General features: G+C 40.2%; 2 protein-coding genes across 9 annotated transcripts in view; one reads left to right on the plus strand and one right to left on the minus strand.

Annotated features, from left to right (window-relative positions):
- LOC141807308 (uncharacterized) overlaps positions 1–8,501 on the minus strand; it is a 118,156-nt gene extending 109,655 nt beyond the window's left edge. For all 3 annotated transcript variants that reach the window (XM_074693220.1, XM_074693221.1, XM_074693219.1), the window contains exons 1-2: positions 7,915–8,501; positions 3,457–3,606 (exon numbers count right to left, since the gene is read on the minus strand). In XM_074693220.1, coding sequence (XP_074549321.1) covers positions 3,457–3,606; positions 7,915–8,178 — 414 coding nt within the window. In that variant the 5' untranslated portion in view covers positions 8,179–8,501. The remainder of the gene's footprint in view (positions 1–3,456; positions 3,607–7,914) is intronic.
- On the plus strand, positions 8,071–19,656 carry pex2 (peroxisomal biogenesis factor 2). Of its 6 annotated transcripts, none has more exons than XM_074693227.1 (2): positions 8,071–8,104; positions 18,024–19,656. In XM_074693227.1, the coding sequence occupies exon 2, from the start codon at positions 18,026–18,028 to the stop codon at positions 18,986–18,988; it is 963 nt and encodes a 320-aa protein (XP_074549328.1). In that variant the 5' UTR covers positions 8,071–8,104; positions 18,024–18,025; the 3' UTR covers positions 18,989–19,656. The 6 variants fall into 6 exon arrangements, with proteins under 6 accessions (XP_074549328.1, XP_074549324.1, XP_074549323.1 ...); XM_074693223.1 differs by lacking the exon at positions 8,071–8,104 and adding an exon at positions 8,607–8,696 and having other exon boundaries at positions 18,024–19,655; XM_074693222.1 differs by lacking the exon at positions 8,071–8,104 and adding an exon at positions 8,607–8,696 and having other exon boundaries at positions 18,021–19,654.
- Positions 19,657–23,548: the final 3,892 nt, after the last annotated feature.

The following is a 23,548-nucleotide window of genomic DNA, read 5'->3' on the forward strand; positions in this document are numbered from 1 at the left end:
AAACCCTAAGTTGGCAACCATCTGGCTGACAAAAGTGTCTTCTTGCAGTATTCTGAACCCCTGCCAGCTCCAGAAATCATTCTGTAGTTGCCCTTGTGCCTGTGACCTCCCTGGAATAACGCAAGTGGAAAAAACATTTCTACAGAGATCATAAAGTGCCAATTTTATTGCATTATATGATTACTAATCCTTAAGCTGCCAAAATGTCAAGCGAGAGTATAACCCAGAAAATTGAAGGAAATTACTATAAGGAAGTTTCCCAGAAGTGTCCTCCGTAGACTCATAAGAACAGTTTTATTGCAAAAGAATGACACAAAGAAAGTTCAGCATTTTCCTTTCATTTTTTAACTAGCTGGAAAGCAAGCTAACTATAGAATCTGATACTGGACAGAGCGCCGCCAGGACTGGAAGCCCACATCAACACTTACACAGGTTCTCTCAGTGAAACAATACCCCTTTATCCTGCTCTCATTGGTGAAACCAACAATAGCTTTACAGCCTTCAAAATCTACAATTACCTCTATCAATGAGGGCCTCTTAACTAAAGAGGACTAAATTTATTACAATGAGAGCTTACAATTATTATTATTATTATTATTTATCAAACACTGTTTCACTCCAGGTTTTATTGTACAAGAGAAACAATATGATACTATGTCTTTCTGCCTATGGATGGTAAATACACAACAGGCTAAATGCAGCAGTCTAGAGAAGAGAATACAAGCCTTGGATTTCATATTATGACCACAAAACAAACTCTGTTTAGTGTCCATTAAAGTTCAACCCTATTGTGCATCAACAAGACCATACACTACGATTCAATCAGACGTTAGCCAAGCTCCTATTACAGAGCTCATTGCATCGTTTACATGGTGGAACAGTCCATAAGTAGCTCTAAATGCTCTTCATTTGATTGGATTTCACATTATGGACATCAGAGCAGAAACACACTGTTGTCCCCTGACTGTCCTAATAGACTGTTGAGTGAGGCAGTCCATTTGTTTGTATTTGTTTACCAATCTAGACTCTGAAAACATACAAAGTAGCATAAACAGACAGTGAGAGCATCATTTAAGACGGGTGAAAATGGAGATTCAAAAGCTAAAAGGATGGGTCGATAGCACAGCAACACAACACAGTGCCAAACTGTATCCCTTTAAATGACTGATGTAGTTTTTCTTGTCACACAAAAACACATTGAACTAAGACACAGTCATAAAATCTAATTTTTTTCTTCCCTGTTCTACAAACCTTTACATGTGAGTTATTCTGAAAGAAGAAGCCAAAGAAGTGGAAAATGGCTTTTTCAAAAAACACTGTAAGTAGTTATTGTTGTTCAGACACACATATTCTACAACCTATTGATTAAAAGCAACCAATAAAGCCTTTCAGAAGACAGGGTTGATACTGCTTTTTTTCTTTTTTTTGCCATTGAGCAAAATTATGTTTTAAACTGATGAAGGCTAAGATAGACAGCTTTGAATGTTGAAAAATGCAAAGCTTTGTGTTACACTGACCTTTGTAACCAGCGCAGGGAGCACACAAAGCCAGCCCCCTGACCTACTCCATAATAGCAGATAAGTACTTTGATGCATAACAGGCCATAATTACTTTTCTGTGTGCAAAATCCACTCAGAGGAGCGAGCAGTGATAGAGGCCTGGACATAACTAAAAAGGAACAATACCTTAAGGTCACTACATCAAGTGGCGATGATGTCTTTATATTTCTGCTGTGTGTTGATGCAATCTTGAAAAAAATAACCACATCCGCATAACATTTCTGCCCGCAAATTCCCACCTTTAGTCCGCTAAGAAAGAATGATAATTTGTAGGCTCTTTCAGAAAATGGTTGAGGCCACACATTTAAAAGATAATAACAGAGGACCTTTCTATGCTTGACTCTTTTTTTAGCTTACATGCTGCTTATCCTGTAGAGTTCACTGTATCTTTACCAAAAGGTCTCAACAAAGACTTTTCACCATTATGCTTTAAGACTATTACACGCCTCCATGCTTGTCCTAATTGCTTTTCTCTATTGCCATTATTCCATACGGTGATATTATTCTGTCTAAACAATACCGGATGATGGACTTGAATCGTATTCAGCGTGATCTCCAATGATTGGATCCCATAAAGTCAAAGAGGACTTGTCCTCGAGAAGTGCACACAAACAAAGACTCCTGGAGACAATAGAGCTGTAGATAAGAAAAGAAAGCCATGAGCTGTTATTCTTTCTCCCACTTGTTATGATTTCTCTTACCACTTTTTATGCAGGTATTGTGTATGAACCAGGACAATGTTAATAGGAGGCATTTAATTCGTTCGTTCCTCTCTGGCTCTGCCTTTCATGTCAACTTTCTAACAGGCATCTGCAGACTCTACTCCCCATTTTCCCTTCCTGTGTAAAAATGGTGGAGTAGGGGGAGGTAGAGTGTACAACCTAACCCTTCCAGCAAAACAGACCTCTCACTCTTTAAAGACCTGTCATCTCCAAGCTATTCTCTTTTTTTTTCTCTATTTGTATGTGGGTATGAAGGGCACTGAGAGCTGGCACTGATGTAATATCAGAATTGTGAATGTCCCAGAAATGAAGCTCAGGCCTTTTAAAGACAGCGATGCTGTTTTGCTTACAGTGGCTATACATACCCCTTTTCAACACATGCTCATTCGGTGTTGGTGTAAGTGCCAGGGCTTAGTTGGTTCCAATCATGTTCTCCCTAAGAAACGCTTTGGTTTTCCATGAGCAAGGACCCAAGTTGGAGTCACACTATTGTGTCACTTGGATTTTTTAAGAGAAGACTTGACATTTTAGAAATTGGACAGCACAAAAACTGCAAAATTCAATACATTTGTTGCTAAATGAATTAAGGGACCTGTTAACTTTCTGTATCAAATAAAAGACAAATATCACCCAAATGACCCACTGTAAAATTGGTCATTGCTTAAAATTAATATTTAGTAACACTGATTAGGATACCCCATGGACTTGAAATGTACCCTTAATTATAGAATCACTCACTTCACTCTGGCCCAGCAAAGAGTTGGTGCTTCCTAAGCATCAGTTTTTTAGTACCTGGAGCAGGTGCTTTGTCAGTGGAAAAATAAAGTAGAGGTGTGTAATTTTTTATAGATGTCTCTGATAGAACACTTTAACACAGGTCTTGAGTTTGTTTTGTTTACAGGTTCTGTGATCAACAATATATTCAACATGTTCCAGTTGTTTTTTTATCTGATTATACTTTTTAAGTTGAATGTATTTGCATGTAAGAGATTATGCAGCCATTGTGCATACACTCAGAGATATCGAGTTCTTTGGGTACTGAAACCAAATTTTGTTCTCTGAAACACACAAGAATCTTTTTTAGTGATACTTCATAAATTGAAATGTAACTTTGGTTCAAACTCTTAGAGATAAAGAAAAATACTCTTTGCTCTAATACATTTAGAAAACCTTACGTCCTCAGTGCCATCAGAGGGGTGCAGCTCTCTTCCCACATTAGAAACCTTGCGGTCAGCTTCCTCCTGCAGATCTTCAATTGTCTGAACCAGCACCTGGTTCTGGTCTTCGAGGTCGTTCACATAAGACTGCAGGAAATTCACTTTCTTCTGCAAGAAAAACAGCAGAGCAGGATCAAACAGTGGTTTGTTTGCTGTGTTTTAACATGCCGACAGTAGAACCCACCTTTTTTTCTCCTCCAAAACAGGAAATTATTTACTTTACTAAGTCGGTGAGAAATAAAAAGGGAACTGATCTTCTGTTTAGAAGAAGAAAAGAGTAAACTCGCAATTTGTGCAGCACAAATTGTGTACAACATGGATTATTCCAGGAACCAAATCAAAGACTTACTTTGATATGCAAGCATGAGAATTTACTTTTAGGCTTTATACCCACACAATGAAATATATTCTGTGGCTACAAAAAAAAACTACATTTACAAGTATCTGCAAATTTCTCATTGACATGTCTCAACTAACCCAATTTGATCTCTGTTCATATTACCTCCCACACTGAGGGCAAAAAGTTACACATTTACATAAATCGATGGTGCCAATTAACTCCAGTGTGAACGTAACCCCTAAGAGACAGAGTTGTGAAGACAGTAAGTCATCTGTGGTGACCTATAAATGTTGGAGTCTCTCTTGGCAAATGAGTGTTTTTCAAATTGACAGATTACAGAAGTGAGGTGCATGACATCTCCAAGATTCATCAAGCATCAAAGTCAAGTCAGAAATAAAATGAATAGAGAAACAGGAAATCTACGCCTCCTCACAAGGGACACATGGGAGATCCCCAGATAATAGATAGGATATAGATAGGATAAAAGGTTCTGAACATGTATGTTTTATGCAGCTCAATCAAACTTGTCTTTCTTTGGTATTCTCAAGTAAGCTGGGGAAACTGATTCAAAAGGTAGTGCAAAGAGTGAAGAGGGAAAAGTGTAGTCATTGAAAATATTTTGAGACAATTATGACTAAAATTAGAGATGATGCAATCTAAAGCAGATAGCTACAGATTTGCACTATTCTGCACTTGGTGGTACCCGCACGTAATATCCAGGGTGAAGGAAGGTTGAGATCGAAAGTAACATAATTGAAGCCAAATAATGTAAATGAATCTATTCTTCTATAGCAAATAAATATAACGAATAGTGGAAGCTTTTTACCCATAAAACTCTTTTTTAGTTGAATATGACATGGTTTGAATCCTGTGCTGTTTTTGATGTTGTTAATAATGAAACTGAAAGTGCCAACAACCTTTAACAGAAGGTAGTTTGCTTTATCTTTTAAATAACAAATGATAATAGAATTTATATTATATTTATTGTATGACAGCGCAATATGTAGTACAGAGTTTACTCAAGAAATGAATGTCTTACTCTGGTAAAAATTGCATCTACAATAGCTATTCAACAAACAAGGCGGACTGGGAGAACAAATCAAACAGACCAATCCCAACATTCTGTTTCTCTGAAACACATATCAGTTAATCAGTCTAAAAACAAACAGTGAGGTCACATCACCTGGTCAGCCCCTCTAAATTAAACTGAACACCTGAAAAAATAACTACCTTTAAAAAAAAAAACACCAACACTCAACACTCAGCACTGTGGAGCCACAGTTCAGTTTGACAAACATTAGCAATGGCTAGCAAATTAGCTTGTAGATGCTAATTCAATTGATCCGCTTTTGAGCTGTGATCAAGCTAGCCCAAGAGTGCTAACATAAGCTCACACCATTTTCACACACTCAGATACTGAGACAACACAATGACTCAGGGAAAACACACTCTAACAATCAATTAGACATTACAGGAGGCCTTGGTGCAACTTTCTTTGGTAGCAGCCACAGAGAGAAACCTCCCTTTATCTTTATTTGTCTGGTCACTTTTGCGCATACTTAGCATACACCAGCACAATACGTTAGAATGCATAGAGGCAAGCTTTGGCTTTGAAGGTCCCAATAGATGGAGGTGAAATCATGTTCAGTGCACAGTCAATTGAAAAAAAAAAAATTACAAAAAAAACTTGTGCTAGAAAGAGACACAATGTTGCAGGTGTTCTATTTGTTTAAGGTTGCATGTGATAGCTTACAAAAATATGGGTCACTTGAACATGATTCACACCTAACATTCTTCATTAGCTCTTTAATCATCTTTAATATGGTTTTCCAGGTCTTTAATCTCACTAAAAATAAACATGATACTGCACTTGTTCTTTAAGGGGGTTTTGGGTAGCCAGCACATACATTGAATCAAGCTCTGACAAAAAGGAGTGCCACTGGATTTTAGAAATATTTTGCCTCAAAGGAGCACCTGTGAATCTGTGTTCATGAATGTCTGTCCCCTACAGCCACAAAAGTCAACAAGCAGTTTATACGGTCCCCCGACACATAATATAACACTGATGTATAGCTTCAGGGAGAGTAACTTCACAAAGGTGGCAGATTTGACAGTAAGGGTTGACATTGTATTTTCAGGTGTGGAACTGAAATACATCCACTTTGCAAAGGACTGAGCCAGAAGGAACAAGGAGTCACAGGTGGATTTTCAAAAAGTGTTTCTCTAGCTTACAAGTATTTTAGACCTCAAAATAAGACACTGAATTGACTGAATTTGCCAACACCAACTGAGTAAAGAGGAAGCAGCTAATCTGACTGACAGAAACTGGAAACGTAATGTCTGAGACCAACAAACTAAATGAGCTTTGAAGTGTAATCTTTAAAAAAGGACTTAGGAGAATGCCGAGAGGATAACATTTAAATCAGTAGCATGAGTCTTCATCATAAAAACGATCAAACTCTGTGGCATCACTGTTCACCATATACACAATCATAATGCTAATGCAGTTATGATTTATGGAACTATTCTTTCATTAGAGTTGTTCGAGAACATGTTAGGAAACATTGTATAGCTTCATGGAAAAATGGCCTGTATGCTTTCAATAGACAACCTCTATGATTAACTGTCCACATCAACTGTTAGGACTTGGGAGCTCCTGGGTTCTAACACATAACCTTGTTAAGCAGGCCCGCGACTGGGGCCAGATAACTGAAACCCATCTCTGAAACCTTGTTACACTTCCTTTGATGCACAGCCCAGCTCACACAAGCTACATTCTGCAGCTAAATGATGTCACATGACAATCCTGATGATTAGAAACCTCTCTTTTTTAAATACGAGTGTGGATCTTTGTTCCCGATCTCTGCCGCTCAGATGGAAACATAATGCAATTTGCCACCTGTTACAACTTCTGCGGCTTTATGAAAGCACCCCTTCGCTTCCTCATGTCATTTATCTGACGGGACAAGGGTCGTCTGATGCACAGAGTCATGAAGGACAGGATGCTCTTTGATTTGTATCAGATGGATGATGACTTAATACCAACAGATGTTGGCAGAAAACTGCACATCTTGTCCAGACTTCAATCTGAACCACAGGCTGTTTAGAACATGGGCTCTGTGTCGTTACCACAAAATGTATAATACATGGGCGTCGTCTCCTTGGTGTCTGCCATTCATTTCTGATGCAGAGATCTGAAGCCATATCAAAAAAATCTGAATCTAGTTTTGGATTAGGATGAGGCAAAGAGGCGGGCCTTTAGCCTCTTCACAGACAGCTGCTCAATGCCCCCTTGTCAGCCAAGTCAGCAATGCCCTTACGTGGGCGAACTTTGTAAGTTTAATAACTCTCAAAATAAGTTAGAAAAACATCTTAAGGAACTGAAGTTTTTAACACCTTCACATCAGCTTCACATTTTAGGAATGGAAGATGCCACTTTATTAATGGTTTCTGAATTGTTTCTATATGTAAATAATGATGCAACCTATGACACAATCAGCTCTGACATTGGCAAAGGGTGGAGTTGAGATGGACCAAATCAAGAAAATGTAAAAAAAAAAAAAAAAAACATCCCTGGTATTGTTGTGATTACAGAAATTTGGTAATAATTTCAGAACTGATCATGAAAAAGGCAATAAACATTTAAAATTCAGCTTGAAAATTGGGCATTGATCCAGTTAAGAGTCCGAGGCTACATGAACCAGCCTCAACTGGACCCACAAGAAATTTCTTTTATGCTTTTCTACATTGGCTTTACATATTAACACTAGAGGATGAGATTAATCTGAGTAAAGTTCACACTAATAATTAAAAACAATAGATCTGTACCAGTAAAAGAAATTAGCCTTGAATATCTGACACTTGCATTTATAGCTATTTTATTGCATAAGATTCCTTTTACTGTACAGTTGGTGTCTGTATAGTATGAATGTCACGTTTTTCTTGTGACTTGTTAAAGACACGATTTCTTTTCTTTTGCTTTCCTAAGGTCAAAATGGCAGCGGTGGGATTCGAACGCACGTGTCAAAGCTAACGAGACCTGTGACCACGAGGCTTCTGACAAAATCTGTTCTCACCTGCTGTAGGTCCTGTCCATGTGCCCTCGTGTCCAGCTTGATGCATCTTAACCTCTGCATGTGCAGCTCCTTAAACTCTTCCAGTAGCTGTTTTAAGTCGCTTGACTCCACTCGTAAACATTGCTTGTCACTTTCAAGCTCTTCTTCTCCCGAGAAAGAGGCCAGGTTCGAAGTATCTTTTGGTTGACAGGTAAACCTCGAGCTCTCCTCAGACTCTAATAACGCTGTTGTCTTTGGGCTGAGTCTTGAGACAGTGTTCAACATTGCTTGTGCTCAGTATTTTTATCGTCATTAACCAAATAGCACGGTCACATCAACAAACATTAACCAGCTCACACTCATAATCACGGCTAATCACTCAGGTTAAATATTTGCACAGCCTTGCAGTTAACAGCACAACAGCTGTACAGGGGGCTAAAAACTGCCAGAGCATTGTGTTTTTCCAGTGCATGAAAAACAGAAGCTGTTTCTAAGTGTTAATTGCCGTGGCTTTATTCACAACTTGGTCGCTAAGTGCCGTTACTACAACGGAGGACCGTGAATAAATTAATATTCCCTCACAGACCGACGCTTCCCCCTGCAGTTTGCCGCTGTCTTGGCGCTCTGTGAAATGATTGGCTTCTTTTGACTGTTGCTTGCGTATAACTGACGTAAATATCAACTATTGGTGGCTTTTCATGAAGAGGCGGGCTTCCCTATATATCCCGGAAGTACGGTTTGTTTTTGTCGTATGAAGGAAGCTAGAAGTACATTGGGTTCATCGTGCCCCTGAAAAGAAATGGGTAAATATATAATCTTTCTGTTATCAAACCAGCATTCTACCTTAAATTTCGTTCTCTCGAAAACCATTGCATTTCCACACGAAGCTTGTGCGCGACACATCTGCTCTCTCACACGGTGTAAAGACTCGTGGGCTCATATTATCATCTCCTGTTGCATTCTCGTGTAAGTGAGTCTATGAAGCGATTTTTATAACGTTTTTTTGCGTACTTGCCGTTGAAATCAAATAGATTATTGACATCTGTCAATGAGCCTACTACATTCAGATAAAACTACCAACTCAGAGGAATTAGTATTCATTAAAAAAGAATCAGAAGGTGTATCCACTAACTGCAACTTCTGATGGTAATTACCATTACTTTCACAAGGTTAACCTTGTGAAAGTGTATTCCTTTAAGAGCGTGTTATACTGCTTCGCACATAATTCCATTATTCCCCTAAATAATCAGTGCCAGAGATCAAACCCTTCCACATTGAGATTCAAGGCAAAGTTGATCTTATTGATTTTCAAGAGACTACTCACTTCATTTCTCTCATCCCAGTCATCACTCCTCTGCTCTTATCTGTCTCTTGGTTATATCTCTCCTTTCCAGTAGCTTTGACTGCACTGCTCTCACACACTCTGCCAAAACCTAATCCCTGCTGTGATTATCACATAATGCTCTTGCCTTATTATCAAAATGGAGCAGATTTGGGTTTTGTTGTTGTTAAAGACTGATAGGCATTGGCTAAAAAAAAAATTAAGAGACAATGTCATTATGAAGAGAAAGTGCAGTGACTGATTGCATGAGATTGAAGTGTAGGTGCGTGTCTCCAGAGCTGAACACTTAGTGTAATGAGTGTGTTTTTCAAGGGAGTCACTGAAGTTAAATTGGGCTGTGATCTCACTCAGGGTCAGGAGGTTATACAGTTTCCAGATGAAAGGAAGTGATAAAAGGAAGGAGGGTTATCTTAGCACTTATTTGGAGAGAATTTCAACCTAATGGATTCACTTTATAGTTTTGATCATTTTACGCAGTAAAAAGTCTTATATTGCTCATATGTTGTGGCCCATTCCTTGAAGACAAGAGCTACACCCCACCACCACTACCATCACCTTTTTCAATTGCGTAAAAGCTATTTAACTTTATCATTTTCAAGCATAAATAATTCCGAAACTTAAGGGAAAGAAGACTAGCTATTAATAAGTTTCTTGTTGGTTGTATCTTACTGTCATTTAGTTTCTACTTTAGAGGTATCGGCATTTACATTCTGTTACTGAAGATGTAAAACGATAGCTGTAATCACATATGCACTAAAATCTTCAGATTTCTTGGGTGAAATTTCTAGCCCTAATTTTTTTATTAAATTCAGCCTGCCAGCCTGCCTGAGTCAAGTTGTCTCAAGAAACATCATGCAAAAGTCAGAAAAAGTCCTTATAACCAAGTGGGTTGTGATTTATACCTTATATAACAACTGCAATAGTTATTCACATAACAAAGCTGCTCCATTCAACTTGACAACACCTAGCATTGACTGAAAGGAAAAGAAAAACAACTGTTAACATGGCAATAGACTCTGCTATGTCAGCCATCTTTGATTTCACATTTGTAACAACCACAGTATCCCCATCTTAAGAAATCATGCAGGGACAACTTTGTACCAAAATAGACGTGTAAATAAACAGCTATGGAAATTTGAGGGTAGGCTTTCCCAAAATATCCCAGTGTTTTCAATGAGTGCGTACATAGTTTTCCCTGCACCAGATATAATTTCAAAAACACAGTTGCCTGAAGTTTTCTTTTACAATTTTGACAAAAAACATAGTCTCATCATTTAGGTCCTGTCTAATCCAAAATTCAACTGTAAAAAGCAAAAAATGTAATTGTTCTATGAAAGATATGCTGCTGCGCCTCAGTGGTTAAGTAGCTCCCATTCAGTTGTGTGAACTGGTAAATGTGATAGCTTTGAGTGACCAGAAAACTAGCGACAGTGATGAATAACAAGTCAGAACTGCAGGTAGACTCTTCTACTAGAGAGCCATACTGTTGTAGTGCTTTCAGACTAATATTTCACCTTGTCTTGCAGATTCATGCAAGGTCCTCCCTGAGAAGTGCAGTGTGAAGGGCAGCACACATTGCTCCAAGCAATACCATAACAAGTGCTCCGCAGATGCTGACGTTAGCCATGCCATTGATATTTAGTTATTCCCTTACCATCACAGATACTGGGTTTTCAGCTGTGCACTGATAACAAGCCAGGCGGTCTTGCTGCATATAAGGGCAGAGCATTCAGTATTCATGATGTCCAAAAGGAATGCTTGATTTTTGGATGGTTTTGTCATGATAAATGGGTTCAAGCCCAGAGAAGTAGCTAGCATTTCAAGGCCACATGTATGGTTTCTCTCTTGCGTGGTAAAATTTGAACCAGAATTTGTGACAAGATTTTTTTTTTCAGATGTTTGAATCTTTTAATCATAAGGAATACCTACATTTAAGGTTTTTTTTACCCACAATTTTAAAGTTAAGAAAATTCCTGTTTTTTTTTTTTTTCCAATCCACTGGTACAGTCTTTCTAAAGTAATCTTCACTACAGAGAGAATCAGCCTTTTTGGGATGCTCTTTTTCACATAACTTCCCTGCAAATTACAGTAAATTGTTAGTTTCTGCTAATATTTTCACAGTACTTTACAGTATTTCGTTGTATCTGTCTTTGCTGTTTTGAAAAAGTTGCTGGCATTAAATTTAAAATGAGTAGACACATTCATAAAAACAATTTCAGCTTTAATATCTGACAAGTTGTCCTTGTATCATTTTCAACTAGTACAGATTTGAATAATTAGCAAACTGTCAAACCCTTGCCATTAACATTTAAGGGGTTTCACATGCACAGGCAGTAATTGTGCAAGTCTCGTTACACATTTAAACATCCAAACTAAGATGAAAGTATACTGATATAACAAAATCATCAACTTGGCATTTAGTATATAATTTGCAGCAGCAGCAATCCAATTCCCCCAAATTAATTCACAGTTATAATTCAAAGCTGAATTCCCAGCAGCAGTATTGTAAAGTGGATTTAACTGTTGTGTATTAACTCATACATCTGTCATTCTGCAATGGCACTAACATTTTCAAAGATTTGACTTGATACAAGAAGTAGCTCTATCTCGTTTTAGAACTTTCCTCTTCCACTAAAGTAAGTCACTGCAGTTATTAAAAAGCACACAAAGTGTTTTCCCTTTTCTTTTCTTGTGATGCAGAGAAGATAAGACAATTTTTTTGTCCGTGGTTCAACTCCATTGTTCTCTCAGTGACTTCTAAGAAAGACACAACTTCTGTCCTCTCGTTTATTAGCCATTCCACTTTACCCCCCTACATTCATTGTGTGTCTCTGCCCTCTAAATGTTTCATTACATTTTAAGTTGTTTTTTTGCAAACCTCTGTACTTATTACTCATACAGCCTTAGCATACTCAACCTTCATACTCATGAAATCAATTAATTCTCTTAAATAATTTACCTTCCGAGCAAACCAGATTAAGCAGAGCACATTTTTTGTGTGTGTCAGACGTGCTTCTCTAACTGATGTGTATTTTTTTGTGTGTTCAGGCATTAACTCGGCCCTCACCCCGTGGCTCAGAGGAGTCTTGGGTGATTAGAGAAAGAGGAGAGCCTTGATAAAGCATTAGTGTGTGACGCACACACGCACAGCCTGAAGACCCCTCTGTGCATTTGCACACATTCATTTTTCATGAAACAGACTCATAACAATTAGTCTGGTTACCGCCTGGGTAATCTTAGCGTCCCCGTAATGCCTGTGGTCTGCTGTATGACATCACTCTCTTAAAAGTTCTAAATCTGACATTCTCATCCGTTTTCAAAGCCAGGACATTAGCAGGCCCTGGCTAATAGGCCCGCACTCGTTCCTGGCGAAAGAAGGGCAATAAAGTGAGGGAGCAGGAGAGAAAGAGGAGGGGGGCAGCTGGAGTGCTTAGAGAAATAGGTCTTATTCACCAGAGCTCTTACACAAATTAATTTACATGAGCGAGAGAAGAAAATGTAAAGTTGTAATCTAGCATGCTTTGCCAATGCATAGCCTATTTCTCGCTACAAGCATCATAGAAAGCCAAGTGAACATTTATGCATTATTTCAGCAAATATATTAAGCTAACAACCATAGCTAAGTGCTCAGGAATTTGAGCACCTCACCGCGCCAAGAGCTAAAACAAGACTTTTGGACACACACTTTTCCCCTTGGCGTAGAATGATAGCCTGTTAGTCTCTTCTGTGCACTTGTCCGCTGAGGAAAAAGCAAAATGCAACCCCCCAAGGATATTCCACCTTCCCAGCATCCCTCAGTCTTTAGTCCCCTGCCCTAAACACCATCATCCCCCTCCCTAGACACCAAAGCCAAGGTCAAGAAGAAAGTGTAGCCTTCCCCTGGCTACAGGCTATTCCCTGGATGCTTCCACCTTAGCACGGCTGAGCTGTGTACGCTTCAGGAACGTTCCCGCCTCCTTTATTGTGACCGTCAGTTTCAAGGTCAGCTCCATCGGAGAGGTTTGTGTTTATCTGTTTTCCCCTCCCTCATTTTTTCTCCTCAGCTATCTTTACCCCCAGTTTTTCTCCTTTACTGTATCACTAGACGGTAGCTCAGAGCTCCCAGCTGAGTATGTTGTGACGCGTTGTCTGACGTGTCTGTCTTTTTTTGTCCGTCTCTTTGTCTATCCATCTCTCTGTTTGTTAGCTGTCATTGTAGCCCGATGTCTAGTTTTCAGAGGACCCGGTGCAGCTGCGAGGCTGCAGTCTGAAGCTCTGTACGCTTTTGTTGCCTCAATCCTCTCACTGGTCATGGCCCCCTTTGCCTTGAAGCTATGTTGTAGTGTGTACCCTGTTAGATTGGATATTGTTGTTGTTGTCTGTAGTCAGCCTTGAGTCAGTGCACTATCTTTGTCTGAACAAGATGCACAGGCTCAGGGAACAAGAGGAGAGAGAAAAAGTCTCATCTGACCTGAATGAAAATACCCTTTAATATTCCCAGGAAGATGTGTGATAGAACAGCCAGACTTTCAGGTGATTGTTGGTTTTCAGTGAACTCCTCTAACCTGTTTTCTGGTTTGCTGATTTTCAACCAACGGTTCTCAGAGAGAAGGCAATTTGTCTCTGGTGCTTTCAACTTCAAAAAGTTAGGGGCACCAGCAAAAATGTAGGACTAACCCCAGACTGTTATGGAGTATTACACATTTGAACATTTCTTAGATTGAAAATCCGCACATCTGGATTCAAACATATTAAACTAATTTCAACAGATACTTTTTATGTTCAATGATGAAAATGTCTTCAAGTACTAAAACTGAAAATATGATTTAAAAAAAAAGAGTATTGTGTAAGCGTAGTACATTACAGTTAAACACATACCATATATATTATGCAAGTCTTGTGTCTTTGTTGGTTTGATCATAATTTAAATGTCATATTTGTAGCTTTTGTTGTTGTGCTTTTATTGCACTGACTGTTCATTTTTAGTTTTTTTTTTAACACTAATTTATTCTTTCAATGCTACTCTTCTTTATTCTATTAATTTTTATGCCATGGCTCTTTGAACCTATAATTAACCCTTTGGACAATTTAAGTATTTAAAAAAAAACTATTGAGGTCAGTTATCCATTTTTTGTTTATAGATATCATGTGAAGAGCAGTTGGTTGAGCCATTTTGATCAATTCAACAAGTTCAGGGATTTCTGCTTCCTCCTTCCAATATGAGATGAAAAGAAGTATTCTTTTTAACCTCATATTAGAAAGAGGGCCTTTAACGTGGCCTAGTGTTTGACACTTTTTTGGTATAAAAATGAATGAGGCTTTGAAAGGCAACATTCTCAAACTTTAACTTTAATTAACAAACCAAATATTAACTGGTACAGTCGTACCATAGTCACAAGTAATACGGCAGCAACATTAACGTAGGACTCAGCTTGTCAATGCAGAGTCTGTCTATACCTGCAATTTCTGACACCAGATGGAGGTTACAGGTAAGACATCACCAACTCCAGGAGTGACATTTTCTGTACATTAGTCAGCCCCCCAGAAGAAACCTATCAGCGCTTTCTTCATCTTCTCTTTTCAGCTCTCTTAAACTCATCCCAGTTAACTCTCGGTCATGTGACAATCAAGCGAAGGCTAATAATAACGATCTAAAATCAGCATTTAAAGCTAAAACTCAAATGTCAAGCTGAGGTTTGATTTGTTATGTAAGCGGTGGATTAAATGGAACAGTGGTTGATTATTTATGCCTGCTTAAAAAGGCATAAGTTGCTCTTGGCTGATGTCATAACACTGCACCACTTAGAAGGCATCTTATCAACCGTGGGTCACCCTATTTGCAAATCTTTTAAAAAGGTTGCAATACAACAATTATTTGCTCTTTCATTAAACATTCTCAAGCTGCAACTTGCACAGACTAAATTTTGGCCCTATATGCATCCAAAGTGGTTGGTTTTTTAAGCTCTGATAAATCTCATGAGGTTTTGTGTGTGAGGATACATCAGAGCCATATCTGTCATTCAGAATGTGTGTGTGCATCCTGAGTGGAGGCGCTGCAGTGTCTGTCCTCTAACACACCGCGCCAGTACTCTGTAAACACTGTCATTGACTGTGACTTTTGACTATTACATAAGGAACATGGATTTCCAGCTGTCCACAGCAAAAGCCCTGTAAATTCAAATGCTTAATTTTTATAGGCAGGCCTGCATTGACTGAAGTGTCTGCTTGTTATATATTTGGCAAGTGCTGCAAGTCTGAAGGGAAGCTGTCAATAGCAATCCCAGCTATTGATATGGCAGTGGGCAGGAGATGTTACTTGGCCCCCGACTCCGGCATCCCTCTGATCCCTCTACATCATAATTACATTAATATTGACAGACCCTTGACAATAGTCACATTACTATTGATAGGTGGCTGTCAATACCGTGTTTCCCCAAATAAAACATATTCATTCATAACTTGTAAACTGCTCGATAAAAAGCTTTGAAAAGAATATTGGACCCGGCCGGGTTTACTCTCCTGAGAGGGCTGCTGCTGTGACAGGGATTTCCACCACCTGGCTGTGTGTGTATGTGTGTGGATAGATTAATTTAACTCTGTATTTGAGCTCTGCATAGATCAAGGCTATCCTTGACATAAATACATAGTCACACATGCACACACACACAGACACATAATCTGCACATTTTCTCCCATCAAGGAAAAACTTTCAGATTAAGCTAAACAAATGGTGCCTGTTTATTGGTCCCCATACACAGTCAGCCCGCGTCTTTTTTTTTATTTAATCCAAACTCTGCTTCCATCACAGGCGAGGTTGTAGTCGCTAAACATGGCAGCATTTCAAATGCACCTCAATGAATTTGTCACACCTGCTTACTTCAGCGTGAATTCACTCTTTTTTCATTCATTTGCTAATTCTAACTTAGTTGGACGGTGTATCCTGGCTCTATTGAAACATCATGAATACACAGATGGTCCTGTGCGCCACAATAAACCCCTGCATTGCCACACCATATTAGAATGTTTTTTTCATACCTCCTAGAGAAACGTCTAAAGTGACCATCATCTCTCTCTCTTTCTGTCAAAACTGCCATATTTACCCGGCTGAAATCTCTTTTAAAGCCTCGTGACAAATCCTGTTCAGTGAGACACAAAAGCCACTGTCAAAAAAAGGCCTCTCTGTCTCTCTCTCTCTGGGCCCCATGCTCTGTCTCTCCTTGCGTTAGTTAGTCTCCCACTTCTTAAGCGTTTCATTTGAGGAAAGGGCAGATAAAACTGGGGGAACTGTGAGCACTTTGGGAAACGTATGCAGCGTTAAATAGCCCAGACGTCACAATGGCAAGATCCCATATGGAGTTGACTCTTCGGGGGAAGAAAATTGTTCCACATTTGGCAGATGTTTACGGTGTACCAGAGACTGTGCCGTTAGCCTAATCCCTGGTGATGTGATTTGTACACACACCCCTATCTCCAGAGGGAGCAGGCACCAAGAGCCCCTAGGCTTCGCCTCTTGTGCATGTGTGTGTCTATGTGTGTGTGTTTATACACTGGAGAGAGAAGTCTAAGACCCCCTGCTCCTCTGCATTGCGCCCGCTCAAAGGTTGCATTAAGGACGGGTTTTACATGTGAAAAGTGATTTCCGTTCCTGTGTATAAAGAAAAAATAACCCTCCTAACAGGATGGGCCTCACCTTCAGGGCCTCATTTCCTCTCAGCTACCCGGTTGTCCTTTGGTGGCTTTGACTCAAACTGTTTTGTTCTTATGACTTTAATACAACAAATATGGCATTGCATTTATTGGATCCTTTTGTTTTTATGACCGAAGATCCTTACATACTGGAGTTACTCTATTCGAAATCACAGTCCTAAAGAGGGAACATTTTGTGCTTCTGTTTTTTCTTTTTTTAATATATCCTGTCACTTGTGTGGATACACCTTTAGAATTAAGTATGACTTTGGAAAAGTTTTGTTGTTTTTTTTTTCCCAGAAATGACATCCATTAAAAAAGTTATGCAACAGTTTGGCTACTAGAAGCGATGGCCTACACTACACATCTGTATCTGTGTGTTTTCTATCTGTGCCTGTCTTATTTAGAAAAGAGAAGACACACCACTCTGACCAATCAGAGAAGAGCAGCTGCTCTGAGTGACACTGATCTGATCTTTAACTGATCTTCTCTGAAAGTACAACAGTCATAAAAGAAAAAGGGCCACAAGGAGACAAAACTTAACATTACTCACCCACAAAAAAGTCATCCTCAGAATGACACCTGAAATCCTAAACGCCTGCCAGCATACATCAATTACAGCAAAGAAATGCAATCAAGTTCATTAGAAAAATTAGAAATTTAATATATCTAGTTGAGTCTTTTTGTTTTCCATTAAACAGGCCTAAAAGTCATCTTATCCTGATAACAACTTTATTCTTAATGCATCTTTTCAATTCAGGTTTAAACAGTACTACATTTTTTTTTAAAGCCACAATGAAATAAAATACTAATAACATATAAAAGAGGAGATCCTTGGAAAAACAAAAGTTTTCAGCCAATCTGATTCCCTCTGACAGGAAATAGCACAGATAAAAGGACCAGGGAGTGCGGTCTAATCACTTTTAGTTACAAAGATTAAGGAATGGGCTAAAAGTTCATTCTAAAGGTTCTCAAACAGATCAGGTGCATAAAAAGTGAAAAGATACAAAATCTAAAGGGAAACCGGTCCATGCTTAAAACAGACCATAACTTTTTCGATACACTCAGGTAATCCTCAAATACACGACTAATTTATTCATCCTTGTCATTTCTTTCCCAGCAGGAATGGAAAGCAGGAGAGCGGGAAGTTCAGCTGCAGAAACTGATGTTGACCCTCAGACCCCGGTGCTCCGCATTAGTCAGCTAGATGCCCTGGAGTTAGACGCCTCCCTCGAGCAGCTACTATGGACCCAGTTCTCTCAGTGCTTCCAGAACTTCCGCCCAGGTCTCCTCACCCCGCTGGAGCCTGAATTAAAGGCTCTGCTGCAGCTGCTGCTGTGGAGGTTTACACTGTATCCTAACAGCACCACTGTGGGCCAGTCTTTGCTGAGCCTACGCTACCACAACGTCATCTCCTCCTCTCCCCGTTACAGACCTCTGACCCGCAGGCAGAAGCTGGTTCTTGCCCTGCTTACTATAGGTCCACGTTGGCTCCAAGAGCGCTCCCACAGCCTGCTGCTGTGTGTGGGGATAAACCCAGGAGTATCTGAAGGAGACAGAGGTCTGCTGCAGAGGGGTCTGCGTAACTGCCTGATTTTTGTTTCTAGCATCGCTCAGCTCGCAAGCCTGCTCAATTTTGTTGTGTTTCTAAGAAATGGTTGCCATCCTGTCCTGGCTGAGAGAATAGCGGGAGCCCGTGCAGTTTTCAGCAAGCCCAACGTGACCCGGGATGTTACCTACCAGTACATGAACCGTGAGCTACTATGGCACGGCTTCGCAGAGTTCCTCATCTTTCTGCTGCCGCTCATCAATACAAGGAAACTGAAGGCAACACTCGCTTCATTTGCTTTCTGGGGAGGAAGTGCAGACCGGAACGGAGCGACAGAAGGGTCAGGGGTGTGGAAAGAGTGTGGACTTTGCGGGGAGTGGCCGACCATGCCTCATACAGTGGGGTGCCAACATGTTTTCTGCTACTACTGTATAAAAAGCCACAGCATTGCAGATGCTTATCTGACCTGCCCAAAATGTGGGGCAGAGGCAGGACAGCCTGAACCGGTTCGGGTGGAGTTGGAGTTGATGGGCAGATGATCATATTAGGGGAAGGACTAAATAAATCATTATTTTGCCTTATTTTGTGAAAATTAACTTAACAATAGAAGGTTTTTAAAGACATAATTATTTTTGAACTTGTAAAAGGTACTAGAGACTGTTCTGCAAACATTAAGCCGTTTTCAAAGATGCACATGATAACCGGGTGGGTTTATGACTTGATCGCAGTCTTTATGATGTCAGTGTCTTTTCTGAACACACATCGACCTGCTGTGTTTAATGTATGTGTGCATATATTGACAATCCTCCACCCCGTCCATTTCTCCGGCTGGACTTTGGACAGAACTATTTGTCTTTAGCGCACTGGACAGACTGCAGAGAACCACACAGAGCATATATTTGATGAGGGAACGTGTTGATTTATGCTCCAAATTGGCTGAGCACATATGTGTGTGAGTGTGTGTGTGTGTGTGTGTGTGTGTGTGTGTGTGTGTGTGTGTGTGTGTGTGTGTGTGTGTGTGTGTGTGTGTGTGTGTGTGTTTGTTGAAATGGGAATATTTGTTCTGATGAAAAATGCAGAAAGTCAGCTGAATAAATAATGGGAGGAATTTCTGATGCCTCTCATCATGGCCAAATTAGCATTTGTTGTGTATTTTGTGCCTAAATTGTATTTCAACATCATTAAAATTGATAGAGTGCTACCTCTTGGGTGTTTACTTAGTTAAGTGGAGGAGAGAGATGAGGGAAAGTTATAACAATCAGCACACTTCTCTCTAGACAGGCCCAGTCGTTCTAACTCCCATTATCCGTTTTCACAGCACCCCAACATGCTGAAGATCAAGGGGGCAGCCGGGGGCTTGGATTGACTCTCGCACATACACACACTTGACAGCCAGCCTCTCTTTTCCCTTGGCCTTTCTCTCTTTTGCAGCCTTTCCATCTCTCTCCCTCTGTAATCTCCAAGGCCCTCGCCCCTATAAGACTGTAGTAAACTGTACCAAAACCCTGGCAGTCGTCTCCTTCCTCGCAGGCGAATTACTCTCTAATCCCTGTAATGAGTCCAAAGATGCTTATTTATGCTGGAGTTAACCTCCACCAGTGAGCCCAGCCCCGGGCCAAACGCACCCCAGCTGAGTGAAGCCTTTCCTGGGCTGACAAGAAAGGAGCGGGGTGGGGTTGGTGGGCTACCTCCCACCTCCCCCCTCACTCCCCCTTCTTCCTCCCCCTTCTGCCGCTCTGATCACTGGGGCTTAATTGCTGATTGCAGAGACGATCAATCGGAACTGCAGGCGTGATAGAAAGCCTATTGCAGAGAGCTGGTCTCAGATCTGGCGGCTCAGAAACGCACACACATTCTCACTCAGATGAGGTTAATGTTTCTGTTGAGCAGAGGGGATAAAGCATGAAATATTTGTCCTCATGAGGTGTATGGATGCCCTGAAGAATTCTGGGTAGGTGTGCTGTTCTTATATTATTAATGCAACTGACCGACGTGATCTTTATTTCTCCTCCAAATACTGCGAGTCTGCAGAGTATATGTGCCGGAGTATATGTCCTTGGTAGTCATGCAAGGCCAAAATTAATTAAAACGGTTTAAAGCACAACTGAAAGTATTGAAATAGCCCCTTGCTGGATTAAAGAACATGTACACCTGAAGGTGGGGGTTACAGTGCTCGATGATGATTGGTTTTGACAGTGTAAAAAACATGGAAGTTATCACGTGGCTTCTCTGAGGTCTTCTTTTACATCAAGGACATTTTGACTAATGAATCCTATAGCAATGCATATAAAGGATGAGACAGGGAAGAGCATTTGTCAATATTTTATGCTCTACATTGCATTAATGTACGCAAAGTCCCAAGAAAGCGAGATTAAGAGGATGTTTGAGATTAGGGATGCATATATGATGAACTGTAATGCCACAGGGACATGTCATTGTCTTAACATTCAGACAGACTTACAATCCAAACCTTTTTGCAGATATTACTCTACAACTCCAGCGGAAGCCCCCAATCCCTCGGAAAGAGAAAAGATAAAGAAGAAACAGTGCATTAAAGTCTATTAATTGAGTTAGGCCCTGGATTGAATTAGTTGGAAGTTAGAACAGGGCTCTGGACTTAAAGAAGGTAGCTGGGGCTCCGTTAAGCCTATCTGTCTTTGGATCTTTTCTAATTCACAGGCTCCGTGTGGAGAAGAAAAAGAGGAAGAAGCCCGGATTCCCAGCGGCTATGCAAAGCAATCTGCACATTCACACGCAGCCATTTAGGGAGCAAATTGGCCCTGTGCCCCCTATGACGAAGGTTTTAAGAGAAAGGGAATTAGGGCGTTGAATCCCTAACTAGATCTCCTTCTTTGATGAGCCTCTTTATCCGCCTGTCCCTCATCTCCATTTCTTTGATGTTAGGCGTTGATTTTCCTGATTAAATAGTTTTTAAAGTAAAAAGCTCTTCTCTGGGCTCTGTAATACCTGGTACTTTACTGTACCTATTGTAGGTTGGTTTGTGTGCATGCTTGTTGAACGGTCCATCTGTGGTATTCTTTAATTGGAACAGAGCCCTTGGCTTGCAGATAATAAAAAAGGATCGTACAATAGCTTTGATTCCTACATGCATATTTTTCTCAGAGAAAGAATGTTATCATTTAAGCTTATGCCTGGCTTTTACCTCTTCATTTGAAATGGCTAGAAGGTCTTAGAAAGCCCTAATGAAATTAAAGAGCAAAAACACCTGTGCCTTCCTGTCTTGAAGAAAATTCCACCTCTCATCCTCTCTGCTCATGGTGTAAGCTTTTCAACAGATAAGGGAATTACAACCCTCCTGTGATGGGGAGATGTTTTTAACAACACTTTCAAAGAGTGGATGACATTAGTTTCATGCCAAGAAAAAGATGAAACAAAAAAAAATGCACCTTTTATTTGTTGACACCTCAGAGGATTTCTGACACCTGTTTATTTTTTCTTCTTGTGGCATGTCCAATATGTCAATAGGAGTTACAAGTATCTCTCATATTTCATCTACTCAATAAAAGACATGCCAAACATAAAACACCAAAATTCCTCCAAGGTAGTGAAATCCTGGGTGTGTGCGAGTTCAGGGCTGCAGCCGCTGCAGGTACCTGCGTTATGAGACTGCTTTCAACACCTGCCGGGCTTTTGATACCACCGGGCCCAATTATCTAAGTCTGCCTCTTCTTCTTAACCACCTCTTCAGTCTAACAGGTCAGGGGGACAATCAATCACACCTAAAATAAGGAAGTAATTTCCTGAGCTTTTATCGTGGCGTTGAGGTGTTGTCTGGTTGCATTTCACACTCTGAGAAAGACGGAGCAGGAGCTGGTTTGGGAATATATAGAATCTGGCCTTTGTGTTTTTGTTCTCGAGACCCAGGATAATTTGGGATCTATATAGGATCCATATGTTCACCTCAATATGCGCAGTTTTGGAGAGCAAAGACAGAGATCAGGAAAATAGACAAAGGAGGCCTGTTTCTAAGGATACAAGTCGATAAGGGTTATGCTTCTGTATAACTTAGAAAAAGTTGAAATGTAGGCTGCATCCTCCTACTCCACATCAGAAACAAAGCTATCCCTGACAGCATGCGTGCAACCAAGATTCCTACAAACTCAATATTATGTTCCTTGTTATACTGCATGTCTATCTAGTTACTTTTTCACCTCTACAAACTGTGGGATACAAATAAACCTGGTTGTGATCATATGCTCATAATAAACCAATACGACATGAATGGACAACATCTATTTTCTTAAACTTATGCATCATTAAAGTGTCTGATCCACCATGGAGCAGTTTTTCTGGATGCCTTGAAGAATTCCCTGAGTCAGGAATTTTAGACTGCATTAGATAAAAACACTAAACAGACTTTATCTGACTTATTTTATATTTCACATCCTCTTACTCTAACACAGGGCTAAAAGGATGGAAGCAAACTTTACCTGACCTGGCCTCTGATTGGATGAGCTGGCACAAGAGTTGCGAGGGGGATTGGACAAACGACCAGAGGGCATCATGGGGGATTATACACAGGTGTGTTGTGGTGCGCCTAGGGTAGGATCTGCCAAAGCCAAGCCTGTTTGTGTGTGTGTGCATCCTCCAGTCTGTGCGTGTGTTTAGCCATCTCAGTCCTCTTCCTACTGATGTCTCGAGCAGACTAAATGAGCAATAATCTGCACACATCCCTCCAGATGTCCCAGTGAATTTCCTGTGGCTTAAGGCGCCAGCTGAGCTCTTTGAAAGTTTTGATAACTTCTGCAAATGTGATTGAACCTCTGCTTGTTCAGGAATGTGGTGCAGGACACAATGTGCTTACTCTCATTTCCCCTCACATAGATGAAAAAAGGAGGCAAGCGCTCAGATCCTGGACAAATACACCTATTGGTACAACAGAGTCATGGGCACTTTTTAAAGCCAGTGAAAAAACACATCTACAAAAGCTTCCATAGTATGGACATATGGCTGTTATGGGCATTATAGTAACATTTAAATGAAATTTAAATTGAAACAAAAAAAAAGTATTTTTGGTAATACTGTGGGTATTTTGTTTCAGCTGGGCCAGGTTATGCTTTTACACCTATAACACAAGT

This window comes from Halichoeres trimaculatus, unplaced genomic scaffold (assembly GCF_033239565.1).
Source record: "Halichoeres trimaculatus isolate MK-OKI-2021-1 unplaced genomic scaffold, fHalTri1.1 fHalTri1_scaffold_18, whole genome shotgun sequence".
Lineage (NCBI taxonomy): Eukaryota > Metazoa > Chordata > Actinopteri > Labriformes > Labridae > Halichoeres > Halichoeres trimaculatus.